Consider the following 16125-nt stretch of genomic DNA (forward strand, 5'->3'; position numbering starts at 1 on the left):
CGGCAAGCGGTGCCAGAGCGCCAAGTCTAGGTCCAAAATGCTCCTTAACAGCTTCTACCCCCAAGCTATAAGACTTCTGAACAATGACTCAAATGGCCACCCAGACTATTTACAATGACCCCCGCTCCACTTTGTTTTTACACTGCTGCTACTCGCTGTTTATTATCAATGCATAGTCACTTTACCCCTAATTATATTATGTTACTTGTTTTTTTTTACTTTTAGTTTTAGTCAATATTTTCTTAACTATATTTCTTGATCTGCATTGTTGGATAAGGGCTTGTAAGTAAGCATTTCACAGTAAAGTTCGGCTCAATTGATAAACAAAATTGGATTTGATTTGTATTCTATGTCACCCTTCAACAACAGTTCAATGCTGATGAATTTGTTGTGTGTTGACTGTATTTTTAGGGTGTTTCTGGAGGCACTGGGCCCATCGGTCCTGGTGGCCCTGCTGGTATGCCCGTGAGTACAGGTTCTACATCCTGGTTCTTTCATCAGTATATCATGTAACATCCTCTATCAACACTGTGGTATTCTCAAAACAGAACCTGTAACATAGAAAGATGTCAGCATTTATGTATCCATGCCTTTTACACTTTACATAACTCTGTTATGTCACTAGTAGTTACATTCTTCTTTTTTCAATGCTTTTATAACAATGGTAATACTTATCTTCTATTGAATGATAATCATTCATTTCCTGTTCCTCTTCCACAGGGTCCCGAAGGTGTGAAGGGAGCTAAGGGTGCTACAGTGAGTAGAACCCCATCCTCAAACACTCTTTGTAGTGTACTATCTGCTTCAATATTATAATGCGTATTGAGTCCCATGTGTAGTGTATTGAGTCCCCCCGTGTGCAGTGTATTGAGTCCCCCCGTGTGCAGTGTATTGAGTCCCCCCGTGTGCAGTGTATTGAGTCCCCCCGTGTGCAGTGTATTGAGTCCCCCCGTGTGCAGCGTATTGAGTCCCCCCGTGTGCAGCGTATTGAGTCCCCCCGTGTGCAGCGTATTGAGTCCCCCCGTGTGCAGCGTATTGAGTCCCCCGTGTGCAGCGTATTGAGTCCCCCGTGTGCAGCGTATTGAGTCCCCCGTGTGCAGCGTATTGAGTCCCCCTTGTGCAGCGTATTGAGTCCCCCCCGTGTGCAGCGTATTGAGTCCCCCGTGTGCAGCGTATTGAGTCCCCCGTGTGCAGCGTATTGAGTCCCGTGTGCAGCGTATTGAGTCCCGTGTGCAGCGTATTGAGTCCCCCGTGTGCAGCGAATTGAGTCCCCCGTGTGCAGCGTATTGAGTCCCCGTGTGCAGCGTATTGAGTCCCCCGTGTGCAGCGTATTGAGTCCCCCGTGTGCAGCGTATTGAGTCCCCGTGTGCAGCGTATTGAGTCCCGTGTGCAGCGTATTGAGTCCCCCGTGTGCAGCGTATTGAGTCCCCGTGTGCAGCGTATTGAGTCCCGTGTGCAGCGTATTGAGTCCCCCGTGTGCAGCGTATTGAGTCCCCCGTGTGCAGCGTATTGAGTCCCCCGTGTGCAGCGTATTGAGTCCCCCGTGTGCAGCGTATTGAGTCCCCCCGTGTGCAGCGTATTGAGTCCCCCCGTGTGCAGCGTATTGAGTCCCCCGTGTGCAGCGTATTGAGTCCCGTGTGCAGCGTATTGAGTCCCCCGTGTGCAGCGTATTGAGTCCCCCGTGTGCAGCGTATTGAGTCCCGTGTGCAGCGTATTGAGTCCCGTGTGCAGTGTATTGTTTAATATCTAATGCCTCCTGTCTCTGTGTTCCAGGGAGGAGCTGGTCCCAAGGGAGAGAAGGGTGTCTCAGGACCCCCCGGACCTCCAGTGAGTACCCATCCTTTGCGTAATCGGTTTATTCCTTGAAACCAATTAAATACTTGGATTTTACACCCATTTTTCAGTTTCGTCCAGTCTAGATCTATGTGCAGTTGCTTACATCATTTTAGAGCATAACATATATATCTACAGTATCTGCATTCGGAAAGTATTCAGACCCCTTGACTTTTTCCACATTTTGTTACGTTACAGCCTTCTTCTAAAATGTATTAAATTGTTTTTTCCCCTCATCAATTTACACACAATACACCATCATGACAAAATAAAATATATCACATTTACATAAGTATTCAGACCCTTTACTCAGTATTTTGTTGAAGAACTTTTGGCAGCTATTACAGCCTCGAGTCTTCTTGGGTATGATGCTACAAGCTTGGCACACCAGTATTTGGGGAGTTTCACCCATTCTTCTCCGCAGATCCTCTCAAGCTCTGTTAGGTTGGATGGGGAGTGTTGCTGCACAGCTGTTTTCAGGTCTCTCCAGAGATCTTTGATCGGGTTCTGGCTCTGGCTGGGCCACTCAAGGATATTCAGAGACTTGTCCCCAAGTCAGTCCTGCGTTGTCTTGGCTGTGTGTTTAGGTTTGTTGTCCTGTTGGAAGATGAACCTTCAACCCTGAGGCCCTGAGCGCTCTGGAACAGGTTTTTATCAAGGATCTCTCTGTACTTTGCTCCATTCATCTTTCCCTCAATCCTGACTGGTCTTCCAGTCCCTGCCACTGAAAAACATCCCCACAGTATGATGCTGCCACCACCATGCTTCACCGTAGGGATAGTGGCAGGTTTCCTCCAGACATGACGCTTGGCATTCAGGCCAAAGAGTTCAATCTTGGTTTCATCCGACCAGAGAATCTTGTTTAGTCCTTTAAGTGCCTTTTGGCAAACTCAAAGCAGGTTGTCGTGTGCCTTTTACTGAGGAGTGACTTCCGTCTGGCCATTCTATCATAAAGGCCTGATTGGTTGAGTGCTGCAGAGATGGTTGTCCTTCTGGAAGGTTCTCCCATCTCTAAAGAGGAACTCTGGAGCTCTGTCAGATTGACCATCGGGTTCTTGGTCACCTCCCTGACGAAGGCCCTTCTCCCCCGATTGCTCAGTTTGGCCGGGCTGCCAGTTCTGGGAAGAGTCTTGGTGGTTCAAAACCTCTTCCAATTAAAAATGATGGAGGCCACTGTGTTCTTGGGGAGCTTCAATGCTGCAGAAATGTTTTGGTACCCTTCCCCAGATCTGTGCCTCGACACAATCCTGTCTCGGAGCTCGACGGACAATTCTTTCGACCTCATGGCTTGGTATATGCTCTGACATGCACCTGAGCTCAATGTTGAGTCTCAAGGCAAAGGGCCTGAATAGTTATGCAGATAAGGTATTTCTGTTTTTTTTTTTTTATACATTTACAAACATTTCTACAAACCTGTTTTTGCTTTGTCAATGTGGGTTATTGTGTGTAGATTGATGGGGGTGGGGGGGGGGGGAATGATTTAAGCCATTTTAGAACAAGGCTGTAACGCAACAAAATGTGGAAAAAGTCAAGGGATCTGAATACTTTCTGAATGCACTGTACGTGTATTCAAAGTTTTCAGTTCAAACATAAATAAGTTCATTGTTTCATAAACCTATAAATCTCATTAATCATTATCAACCAATAATAATCTTTCTCTGTGATCCTCCTCCAATCAGGGTCCTCCAGGCGAAGTCATCCAGCCAATGCCCATCCAAATCTCCAAGAAGTCCAAGCGCTCCATCGACGCCAGCCGGATGCTGTCTGAGACAGATGCCGAGTCGGCTGCAGCCGACGCCACCGGCACAGAGTTCCTGACAGGCAGTGAGGGCATGGAGGAGATCTTCGGCTCGCTGAACTCGCTGAGACAGGAGATTGAGACCATGCGCTTCCCTCTGGGCACCAAGGACAGCCCCGCACGCACCTGCCAGGACCTCAAACTCAGCCAGCCAGAGCTCAAGGACGGTACGACGCTTTCAGGCATAAAACTATTCACCAAAAAATGTGTCAATTCTGACTTTACACTGGGATTTCTTTTAGAGACAGAGGAACTCTTAAAGACATTTATGGGGTTCACTTTTAACTAAAGTCTACGGGCCCGGGCTGGGTTTCTACTAAGCTAATATACACAATTGTTTTAAAATCTATCTGCAATATTAAAGCTCATCACCCCCTAAAAAAAAAAATGCATTTGAATTTCTTGGTGTTTAAATCGTGCCTTATCTCTCTGCGCCCCCCTGTAGGAGAGTACTGGATCGACCCCAACCAGGGTTGCTCTCGCGACTCTCTCAAGGTGTTCTGCAACTTCACCGCTGGTGGGGAGACGTGTCTGTACCCCAGCAAGAGCGTGGACACGGTGAGAAGAGAGACTGATCTCATCAGTCAATAATGTACACACTAACTCTACTACCCTGAAGGAGCTGTGTTTAAACATCTACACATCTCATTGTCTCTATTTCTCTCCTAGGTAAAGCTCAACTCTTGGACCACAGAGAAACCAGGCTCCTGGTACAGTGAGTTTGCAACTGGCAGCAAGGTTAGTATGGGGGTTCATCACACCACCGTGCAGAATCCCAGGGGACATTCATTATGGTCCATATGTGTGCAATGTTTGACCTGGTTATCAACAAATGCGTGAAGATAAAGGTCAATCAGAAAAATGATCAATGCATTATCATAACGCTCCGTCGATAAGGAAAGTGTTTATTATAATGTCAGGTGGACATATCCAACTCTCTGCTTATAATAGAGTTCACCTCTACCAGCTTCGTCAGAGTTTATATCTCATGGGATATCTTCTCCCCCCCCCCCAGCTTTCCTACGTGGACTCTAATGGCGAGCCGATCGGTGTGGTCCAGTTGGGCTTCCTGCGGTTGCTGAGTGTCCAGGCCCGCCAGAATTTCACCTATCACTGCCACCGCTCCGTGGCCTGGGCCGACCGCACTGCCAATAATGGCCACAAGAGGGCGCTGCACTTCCAGGGCGCCAACGATGAGGACCTCAGCTACGAGACCAGCCCATACATCAAGGCCCTGGTCGACGGCTGCTCTGTGAGTCTTATTGAATTGGTTTATTTAAACAGCGTGGTCCACTCAGTAACAATTGGCAGTGTTTTTCAGGGAGTCATGGGAACCAAAAGTAATCTCTAGCTTACTCACCTCTCTGTGCACGGACATTCATGTTATGGATGTGTACCTCGAGTATCTAAAAAAAAAACTAAAACCTCAGATTTTATAGGGTGTCTGGGGGTATACCCCCCTTATTTTTTTTTTTTAAAGGAACATTTGTCAGAATTCTCTAAATGTTGCTCTATTGTCAATCTGATGTAGGCTAATTTAATATTTTTCATCTCAGCAGTCAATAAGAACAAATGCCCATACAAAAAGTATTACAATGGAACTGTATGTTTTCCATTACACACAATAAAAGTGAAGTATCAAATCCTAGCCAGATACCCTTGCCTCAGATGTAGTGATCTCACCATTCTCTCTATTTCTGTCTGTCTGCAGTATCGTAAGGGCTTCGACAGGACAGTGGTGGAGGTGAACACGCCCCAGGTGGAGCAGCTTCCTCTGCGGGACCTCAAGATCACAGACTTTGGGGAGAGCAACCAGAAATTTGGCTTTGAAGTGGGACCTGTCTGTTTCCTGGGCTAACACACACCGTACAGAGAAATGAGAAACACATATAGAATATACACTTACAATGATGCACACACACACGCCCTCTGTCACACACACTAATGCACTTAACACAAACATTGACACATTTGCATAGACATGGCAATATACAGTACATGCCCAGTAATTTGTACATTTATTTCAGGATATCAAGCACACTCACACACATTATATATATATATATATACACACACACACACACACACACACAGAGAGTTGTGAAACGGACATGCACTCACTCAAGTGTATGCCCAGGGGAAAACATCTCCTAATAGAAATGGACGACAAGAGAAAAGTAGAACGCAAACATTCTCGCGAAGAGGAGACCAAAGATCGATTGCAAGAATGAGAGATGGCATTCAGACCGTCAACAGAATAAAACAGTGTTCTTTTCCAACGAACAGCTGGGTCAAAGACCCGTCTCCTCCTTCCGTACACGCCAGAGCCCCCTGTCGCGGACCCCCCCTCTCACTCCTCTCTCCTTCCCGCTGTCTCTCTACCGAGTTGTCTCAGCCACTCTACCTCTCTGCTTCGCCCTCACCACACACTTGTACCTCTCCTGCATCCAAGCCCCACCCCATCCTACGCCTCATTTTCCGCTTCGCCGCATTAAGGGGAAACCAACGAAGGAACGGGAGTTCCACGAAGGCCTGGCGGTTCAGAGACGACCAGGAAAGTCTACTGTACGTCCATGTTGTCTAGCTAAGTGAATTTTCTCCTTCATCATCTCCACCAGTGAAATTCTATACCAAACAAACCAACTATACCAGCCTAACATGACAGTTACACTAAATCAGGTCAAATTTAATGCAGGCGGATGAGTCAAAACTTTACGGTGCTTTGTGGAGATAGAGTGGAAGCAGATCTGTGACATCTCTAGCTTTACCGCGGCTCAAACCTTAAGGTGTGACTATGAGCAGCCCTTTACTCAATACTGTAGTAATATAGTCCTAACAGCAACGTACTGTCTCTGAGCTGCATGGCTGTTTATTTTGGAGCCAATAATGTTGCATGCAATGGGACGGAAGGGTGTCTATGCCTTCAAGGACCAATGAATCAAAAGCCATGAACCTTGTAAATTGTACTGAACGTGATGCGTGGAACATTTATTTGTAATCAATGTTACAACTGTCACAGACAGTCCAGAACTGTAGTTCCTAGACAAGCGAATGGGCCAGAATGCCATCAAACCAGTGTAGTACTTACAGGTCTGGAATTTCATTGCTGTTTCATGTAGAACACGGTTACATTACAGGATTTGTGACATTCCGTCTCTTTTCAAGCAGGGAAGGTATCAGGGTTAAATATGTATATGAGCTGAATAGATGACGACCAAACGTTCTCTCTTACAGCGGTGGATAAATGCTTGCTTTCAAAAAACTGTGGCACGGTGCTAATTATACCAAAGCGTTAATATATTCAGCGTGAATAATTCAAGTTTGTCTCCATCACAGCCGCACGATGTCGTCACCAGTTCTCCTACTGGAAATGTGCAATCGAATCCATTTGTACAGACAGTGATATTCTATTGTATTTATTGAAAACAAAACAGGGTGCTTCAAACAACGACAAACCAAATATGACAGTCGAATGTGGTATTTCATTTTGTATTTATTTCCTGTAGTTCTCACTTGGCGGTCTTAAAACAATTAAATACATATTAAACTAACACTAAACCGAGTTATCTGTACACACCCCCCTTTGGTCTATGAATGTCAACAGTTCTGGTGGGGGTGGGGGGGGAAAGAACATATGTGGCCATATCTCATTGTAACCATTTAGCATTCATCGACTGTACTGTGCTGTTATGATTGCTTCTACTGTAATGATTAAATGGTGACTCTCCATTGCGGTTTGTCACTGCTTGGCTGAGCTGTGCTGCAGGAGTATGGCGAGGGCGACAGACACCAGGATTCTACAGTTGTGAGAATACAGCGGGCAGGGGACAGCTAGCGGGAGGGATGGAAGATTCTAGCAACCACGTGGGCAAATATTACAAAGATTTTGTTTCGAAGTGATATGTGGCTATGGGGTTGTATATCATTATGGGTATTTTGGTTTGTGTGTTTTGGTTTGTTTTTCTTTTGACATTGCAGAGAAGGGGGGGATTGACAAACTAAAACCTGAGGTGATTCGCGAGAGAAAATTACATCGATTATTTTTTGTTGTTGTTGTTAAAGACAAACATATTTCAACAAAATATGGTGCTGAAAAGACAAAAAGTATTATTTTATAATGTAAGTAATTTTAAATGTTTTGTTTCTGTAATATATCATCTTTTTAAAAATAGCTTCTTGACTCCCTTGTTTTTTTTCCTCGTCCCTGTTTCATCCTCTCAACTGGCTGGTGTTGCATGTTACCCAGAGCTACACAAGAGCTAGTCATTATTTTATTTCTCTCTTCATTCTGCATACAGCAGCTCAGAAAGCTGAATATAACCACATCATTCAATCTCCAGTGAACTGACCACCAGTGTGTGAACACAATTAGTCAGATCCCAACCTTATTTCCACTATATCACCTCACCAGCCCCCCCCCCAAAAAAAATCACTTCTAGTGTTTACGCCTGTTTGGTTCTGATCTATGGCTGGCACCCTCTCCTTACCCTTTTCCCCTCTACCGTCCAGTGCTCAGTGTTGTTTTCCTTCTCTGTTTTCTGTTTTTGTTTTGCTTTAGTTTCATTGTTTCATTGTTCTTGGCTTGTTGTTTTCTGTTCAACGTCTCCAATTAAACCACATGCCAACGCATTTTCTCTGTGTGCACACTGTATTCGTGTGTCTTTGTACGTGTGGCGTCGGTCTTTCCTGTTTTCAAACATCTAAATCCAACCGTGTTAGTAATGACTGGTATAAGTTTCACTCGCAAAATTATAGTAACCGCGCATAAATGTAGAGGGTTAAGAGACAGAACTCGGTTAAATTGGGAAAGCACTCAACTCTGTCTCGTGAACTCTCGCCACAACAAAGGTTTTAATTTATTGCACAATCACATTTACACTAAGATATTGACTAGATTTACAAAACAAGATTGATCCCCAATCGGTTGTATTATCGCACGCAAAGGCACAGTGTGAACATTGAATACATATACAATTACTGGACCTAGATGGGATCTTCATGAGGATGATGGAAAGTTGTCTCAGCCAATGAAAAGGCCTCTGAAGATGAAGAGGAAGGAAAAAAGATGTTAACAGGACAGCGGCGGGTAACGTAAAAGGCATTTCCTGTTAAACATGAACCATTATAGTGTATTGCAGGTGGGTCCATTATCTGCTACTTCAACACTGGTTCCAGTGATGTAGCCAGAGTCCTCTACTGGGAATGTGTGTTAGGATCCATCAGCTTCCTCTCTACACAGAGAGGGAGAAGGGTTAGGTCTTACAGCTTGACTATAGAAAGGTACCGAGTTCGGCATTTGTGGTGTGATCTATAGCATAGAGGGTTGTGTATACGGTATTCCTACCTGCAGGCTCTTCCATCCTCCCCAGGGACACCATGGACGTAAGCTGCAGACAAAACATTTCACAGCAAGTTAATTACACACTTCTATACAACAACAAAAAACAGTTCAGGGGGTTACTTTCTATATCTGATATAAAAAAAAGGACAACTCAGTCGTAGCTGACTGATTCATTTCTCAGGCACTATCAGTCATGGGTGTGGTTATGAACCCTGGTAAACAGTTACACCGGCTTCCAAATCTGGAGAAAGAGAGAAGTTATAAATCATATCCACCCTGGGCCCGTCTCCCCAAACACATCCCATACTTCAATCCACCCGGGGCCCGTCTCCCCAAACACATCCCATACTTCAATCCACCCGGGGCCCGTCTCCCCAAACACATCCCATACTTCAATCCATCCGGGGCCCGTCTCCCCAAACACATCCCATACTTCAATCCACCCGGGGCCCGTCTCCCCAAACACATCCCATACTTCAATCCACCCGGGGCCCATCTCCCCAAACACATCCCATACTTCAATCCACCCGGGGCCCGTCTCCCCAAACACATCCCATACTTCAATCCACCCGGGGCCCGTCTCCCCAAACACATCCCATACTTCTATCCACCCTGGACCCGGTTCCCAAAACACATCCCATACTTCTATCCACCCTGGACCCGGTTCCCAAAACACACCTTAAAGACTAAGTTCATTAGAACCCTCGTAGGAGCATCGTTAAATCTCCGAGCTGCTTCCCAAAACAATCGTCACTGAAGTTGCCCTCTAAAACACTTGTTATCTATCGACTGCCTCAGACCACTCAGAACAGAGGTTGTTGGATGCTTTCTTTGCCCCCTTCGGAGTCACTTTTAACACAGAGGATCTCCGCTAAACACACAATCAAGCGGTTTATTTCGTCTCTCTGTGACCGTCAACAACTTCAGAACGGAGTTGGCTACAAATACAACGTTGCCAATGTCTTTGCCATTGTTACAAACAAGCAACGGATAAAAGAAGCTTCAAATGAAAACCGAGATGCCGGCTTAAAAAAACAACATACAGTAGTAGACTTAAATGCTACACAGGCCTATATATTTTAATCAATTGAGTTCTATATTGCTAATTGTAGGCTCCGCTGTCTATAATTTCATGATGGTTACAACATGTGCGCAATGATGTGCCAAATCTGTGATTAAGTTATTATAGTGTAAGCATTGCAATAAGCCACCTCAATATTTGCAGCCATATAGGTGATAATAGATCTCTAGGAGCTGATCCATCGTCAGTATTGTGGACTAATTCTCAGGGTAAGGTAAGATTTGAATGGAGAAAGCTGTTCCGAGAGCAGCGCTGCCTTTCTTCCATCCTATCAGATGGACACAGGCTCCAACAAAGTACTTAGCAAACTTTATTTCTGCCTGGTGTTTCATCGCTATCGGGAAACCGGGCTCTGCTCACTCCAGAGTGTTTATAGCCTATTTAGCTTCTCTCTGTTGGTGAATGGGTCAATTTTGGGGTGTTGAAATCAAATGCAGGGTTGTGTTCAGTAGGCACAACACAGACGACAACTGCCCAAAAAGGGTAAGTAGCATCTCAAATTAATATGAAATGCACATTTTTGTTTCTGTTTCAAAACATTTTGTTACGGTTTGCCCTAATGAACACAACCAAGGTGTGCCTCACCTGCTCAGCTAGTTGGCTGCAGTTCTGGTCAGGCCCTCCACAACTGCTTTGGAAGCCTGTATAGACCAGGCGAGTAGTTCGCCTGTTCAATATTGCCCACCTGGTAACAGGCAGAAACACAAAGAGAAAATTAAAGAATGGCAGGAATGAATGTAAGTCTGTTGAAAACTAATGGCCTATGACTGGAGGGCCAGTAGTTAAAATGACAGACTTACCCACAATGCTGCCCACAGCAATGATGGAGCGTTTAGGAGCCCCACTGGCAACCAGAGCCTTTCCAACAGCCTTAGTAAGGAGAAATGTAGCCTTGGAGATAGAAGGAAAGATAGAAGGATTTGTAGAATACGAGGGTAAGAAACACTATTTTAACTCTCCGATTTCAGGTCTATCAACATAAGTGTCACTGAACCTAAAGAGAGTATTTCTGTCTAAAATAAATACCATTTGTGAGGAAAAGCTCATTCTGATTGGCTGGGCCTGGCTCCCCAGTGGGTGTGCCTATGCCCTCCCAGTCCCATCCATGGCCGCACCCCTGCCCAGTCAATCATGTGAAATCCATAGATTAGGGCCTAATGAATTTATTTCAATTGACTGATTTCCTTCTATGAAATGGAACTCTTTGAAATGATTGCATGTTGTGTTTATATTTTTGTTCAGTATCAATAGATTCTGGTCAGGACAATAAGAACAAAGGGTCATACCTTCAGATGACTTGGGTAACCTTGTCAAAGTCCTCGTCCTCCATTTTCAGGGAGAAATCATCCTGAGTGATACCTGCAGCGTTCACACATACTGAGGGAGGCTGAAAGTACCGACACTGCATTCAGATTCCTTATGGCATTCAGTGACTCACTCACACAAAATGCCTCTTCCGATTCAGGCAATTTCTAACTTCTCGATCGTGTTGCTAAAGAACTGAGTGAAGTGCTTCAGGTCAAGTATCCAAAAACGTTACATGACTGACTCATTGTCCCAGTAGGAGACGCCAGCATAGGGTTTAGGATAAGGACTCTAAATTACACTAGTACACCCACTGAATTAGTCTGTGTGTCTGCACATACGTTAATCACATGTATTCTTGTGAGTAGCTTCTCTACACTCTCCCTTGATTGAAACATCCACAGCAGCAGCGATGTGGTCCTGCCCTTTGTGGCCATGGTTCAGGATGCCCAGGGCTGATTGGCTGACTCCTCTCTGATGTCTGCGACCACCACCGTGGCACCCTCAGAGGTAAATTGCTGGCATATGGCTTAGCCAATCCCACTGCCCCCTCCTGGAGACAATGAGTAGTGCAAACATGTAGGAGGCAATCTGCTGTAGCTCACTGCAGGCAAAGAGGGCTCTATGCAACTAACTTGGAAAATCTGTAAATTAGGTCTATAACAACGGGGCTGATGCATTCTTTCTAGCTTGCTTCATGTCACCTGAGTGAAGGTTCTTGTAGGGTAAAACTGTTGTCTTCACCTTTGACCCAATGAGAGGGACACAGCTGTCTCATCTGGTAAAGGTGAAGACAACTGCATTTTTTTGTCCAATGAAAATGTCCTACTATAAAGAAAACGAGTGTGTATGTTAAAGTTAACTTAAACGGGATATTGTCATTAAGGTTTCATTAGCCGTCTAAATCAGTTTGCTATGTGGCTCCTGAATTACCACAGGACAGAAGAAAAAAAAACATTTTCAAAGCAAACATGTTTCTCAAATGTCTGCAAGACGATAAACTGTAACAGTGATGTCGCATAGTTGAAACAATGTTATAATGTTACAAAGAACGTTCGCTACATTCTTGCACTGCAGCGAAATAAAAACGATTGATGCCCAACAACTAACGTTAGCCCAAGGTTTAGCTACAACAACCACAAGATAGTGCGCCTAGATAAGCACATATACCCTACAGAGAACTGCAGTTATATTTACCTACTTTACATATGTATTAAGTTGCATATAAAGGCCGACGAGGCGTGAAAGACGACACTAACCCGTGATAACTGTCAAACTTGATGTGAGCCGTGTTGTGGCCGGCATGCATATTGAGTCGTTCTCTCTTGATCCAGGAGAGGGAGCCACAGGACAGATTTTGTTCGCGATCGTTTCTGTGACTCCTCTTCTTCTTCTGTTGGTTTTATGGCGAACTACAACCGAAAAAGGTCTATTTTTTCCGCCACCAACTGGATGGGTTGAAAAACAAGGTAAAAAAGAAAACCCATTAATCCACCCAAATAAAAATAGTACACTGACAAATCCAAACCAAATCTCCATATCTCCCTTCTCAGGCTCTAGGGCCTCAGAGGGTAAAACATTCAGTGGTCACACTGCATTGGTCTTGGGATAAATGCTCTGACTGTAGTTTAAATATCCTAACTGTACTTGAGTGTCAAAAAACACAAGAACAGATACTCTTCACTTTTTTAATCCTTCACCACAAGATTCATCCGACGTGCATCAATACCTCCTGGAATATCTTTCAACACCGACTTCCCACGAGCCGCCAGATATTACCCCACTGAGGGGTGACCTGTACCGAAGAGGCCCACACGAAACGTCAAACTTCTCAAATCGGGTGAGATGCAACACACGTTCCTTTGGAAGTACAATTTTACTGCAGTTTCAAAACTGCCATCTTATTTTATAAGGGATTCTTCAAGATTGGTAATCCGATCCTACAAGACATGTTGGGACATTCTCAGCACTGTACACTACTTTGCTCCGTTTTCCATATATATATTTTTTTACAACATTCAAATTCTGCTTGATTCTACCGCCATTAGATTCACAATCCACATCAGCTTCCGCCATATTTCCTCTCATCTCTGTGACTCGTCAGTTTGTAGTATGAGTCCTCATATTGTAGTGCTAAACAAGGGAAATGAGTTTCCTCTGAATTCGTTCAGACATTCTTATCGGGAAATGAATGGGGAAAGAATGGGTTTAGGAGAACAAAGGCTTAGGAGTTTTTATACATATAAGTTCTATGAGATAATATCGGTCACTGTTAACGTTACCTTTCATGTGCTTTATGTGCTTGTTTTGATGACATAAATGCTTCAAAAACACCAAAAGTGATGTTAGCTGATGAAGATGATCTCAATGAATAAAACATATGAGGTCTCCTAAGCCTGTCTTTACCACAGACCTTATTTATCGGGAGTTTATCCCAAAAACCCCATTCATATCCCCTTAGACTTTGGCCAACCAGCCATGGCGGAGTTAGAGCCTACAAAAATACACCATTACTATTGCTCTTTATACTTTAATTGCGGTTCACAGGGATAATGCAGATGGTCCGCAAATATTTTCCAATTTTTAATGCGAATATGTGAACAACTATTGTTATTGTCTGAATTGTTCTTGTTGATTTTTTTCTTGACACGTTTTTTCCTAATTTAGTACACAGAAACAAGAGGCCATGAGTAACTTGGTAAAAAAAATTGGCACCAAATGGCCTATAGCGGTTTCTGTTATAAGTGGTCTCACTTAAACCCTCATATCCGTTGCCCCATTTGACATAGAGACTTGACACTTTGTATGTAGGTGTCTTTCTTTATGCTAAACACATTTGCCCTGAGGACCCACCCACAAGGTCCGTCAGGATAGATTGTCCTCCATCTTGGACATTTTGGAAAACCTTTCAAAAACGTATTCTCATGAACCGTAAGTTCACATAACACCATATATTTACGGTAATATGCTCAAATAATATGCAAAAATGTCTCTTAACCAATATCCTCTAACTCCTGTACCCCTTTAAAAGACAGAGCAAGCTACACCTCAACCTCAGCACAATGCTCTGTCATGACCACCTACACACTCTAATATCCTAAGTAGACTGGGCATGACATTTGAGCAACCTGCTGAGGTCGCGGTGTTGCTTTCTGCCTTTCAGACGGGTACATAGTGGTACAGGAGTTGGAGGATTGTGAATACATTGAAGACCTCTGTCTGATCTGTTCAACCTGGGCAAATATGTGGGGAAATATGGGATATAACATGCAGAGTGGTTCAATTAAATAACATGTTTAATTACCATTCACTTGTCACTCATAGAAGTGGACTAGGTGAGTGCTGGAGTTGTCAGACGATGCTGTGTGTGTACCAATTACATTGGAAATCAAACAAATGAGGGGAAAAAAAGGTTTATCTGAAAGTCCTCTAATGAACACTGTTTTCTCCACTGTTCTACACTTCCCTTTCCTCCCTACGTTCCAGAGGCTTCTCAAATCTCACCTCAGACCTGGCCGGCTGGCAAATCCTACTTTGTGCTGCTTTATGAAAGTTACTGCCCACATTTACGATAGCCCATTTACTCAAAACGGAGTCTCCAACATGTTCCCTTATTGAAATTGCCAAACTTTCACTAAATGACCAAAAGTATGTGGACACCTGCTCGTCAAACATCTCATTCCAAAATAATGGGCAGCCTCCACTCTTCTGGGAAGGCTTTCCACTAGAAGTTGGAACATTGCTACAGGGACTTGCTTCCGTTCAGCCACAAGAGCATTAGTGAGTTTGGGCACTAATATTGTGCGATTAGGCCTGGCTCACAGTCGATGTTCCAATTCATCCCAAAAATGTGGGTTGAGGTCAGGGCTCTGTGCTGGCCAGTTAAGTTCTTCCACACCGATCTTGAAACTATTTCTGTATGGACCTCTTTTGGTGCATGGGGCCATTGTCATGCTGAAACAGGTCAGGGCCTTCCTCAAACTGTACAGAATCGTCTAATGTCAATGTATGCTGTAGGGTTAAGATTTCCCTTCACTGGAACTAAGGGGCCTGGCCCGAACCATGAAAACAGCCCCAGACCATTATTCCTCCTCCACAAAACTTTACAGTTGGTACTATGCATTGGGGCAGGTAGAGTTCTCCTGGCATCCACCAAACCCAGATTTGTCCATCAGACTGCCAGATGGTTAAGCGTGATTCATCACTTCATAGAACTTTTCCACTGCTCCAGAGTCCAATGGCAGAGAGCTTTACACCACTCGAGCCGATGCTTGTCATTGCACATGGTGATCTTAGGCTTGTGTGCGGCTGCACGACCATGGAAACCCATTTCATTAAGCTCCCGACGAACAGTTAGGAACTCAGTAGTGAGTGTTGCAATCAAAAACAGACGATTTATACACGCTAAGTGCTTCAGGAGTCGGTGGTCCCGTTCTGGGAGCTTATGTGGCCTACCACTTCGCAGGTAAGCCGTTGTTGCTCCTAGACGTTCCCACTATACAATAACAGTCCAGTTGACCAGGACTGCTCTAGCAGGGCATACATTTTACAAACCAACTTGTTGGAAAGGTGGCATCCTATGATGGTGCCACGTTGAAAGTCACTGAGCTCTTCAGTACAGGCCATTTCTACTGCCAATGTTTGTCTATAGAGAATGCATGGTTTTAGACACCTGTCAGCAACAGGTGTGGCGGAAGTAGCTGAATCCACTCGTTTGGCCATGTAATGTACCTTCACTTGTGTCTTCTGCTCTCAGACATGAGAATA

At 44.4% G+C, this 16125-nt stretch overlaps 1 protein-coding gene and 1 pseudogene across 1 annotated transcript in view; one reads left to right on the forward strand and one right to left on the reverse strand.

Annotated features, from left to right (window-relative positions):
* Window positions 1-7802, forward strand: part of LOC135552199 (collagen alpha-1(V) chain-like) — a 47901-nt gene extending 40099 nt beyond the window's left edge. The window contains exons 58-65 of the mRNA XM_064983674.1: window positions 412-465; window positions 721-756; window positions 1774-1827; window positions 3513-3798; window positions 4077-4189; window positions 4301-4369; window positions 4647-4883; window positions 5343-7802. Of these exons, the coding sequence (XP_064839746.1) occupies window positions 412-465; window positions 721-756; window positions 1774-1827; window positions 3513-3798; window positions 4077-4189; window positions 4301-4369; window positions 4647-4883; window positions 5343-5489 (996 nt within the window). The 3' untranslated portion in view covers window positions 5490-7802. The remainder of the gene's footprint in view (window positions 1-411; window positions 466-720; window positions 757-1773; window positions 1828-3512; window positions 3799-4076; window positions 4190-4300; window positions 4370-4646; window positions 4884-5342) is intronic.
* A 656-nt stretch (window positions 7803-8458) lies between these two features.
* On the reverse strand, window positions 8459-12663 carry LOC135552215 ((3R)-3-hydroxyacyl-CoA dehydrogenase-like; annotated as a pseudogene).
* Between the last annotated feature and the right edge of the window lie 3462 nt (window positions 12664-16125).

This window comes from Oncorhynchus masou, chromosome 13 (assembly GCF_036934945.1).
Source record: "Oncorhynchus masou masou isolate Uvic2021 chromosome 13, UVic_Omas_1.1, whole genome shotgun sequence".
Taxonomy (NCBI): domain Eukaryota; kingdom Metazoa; phylum Chordata; class Actinopteri; order Salmoniformes; family Salmonidae; genus Oncorhynchus; species Oncorhynchus masou.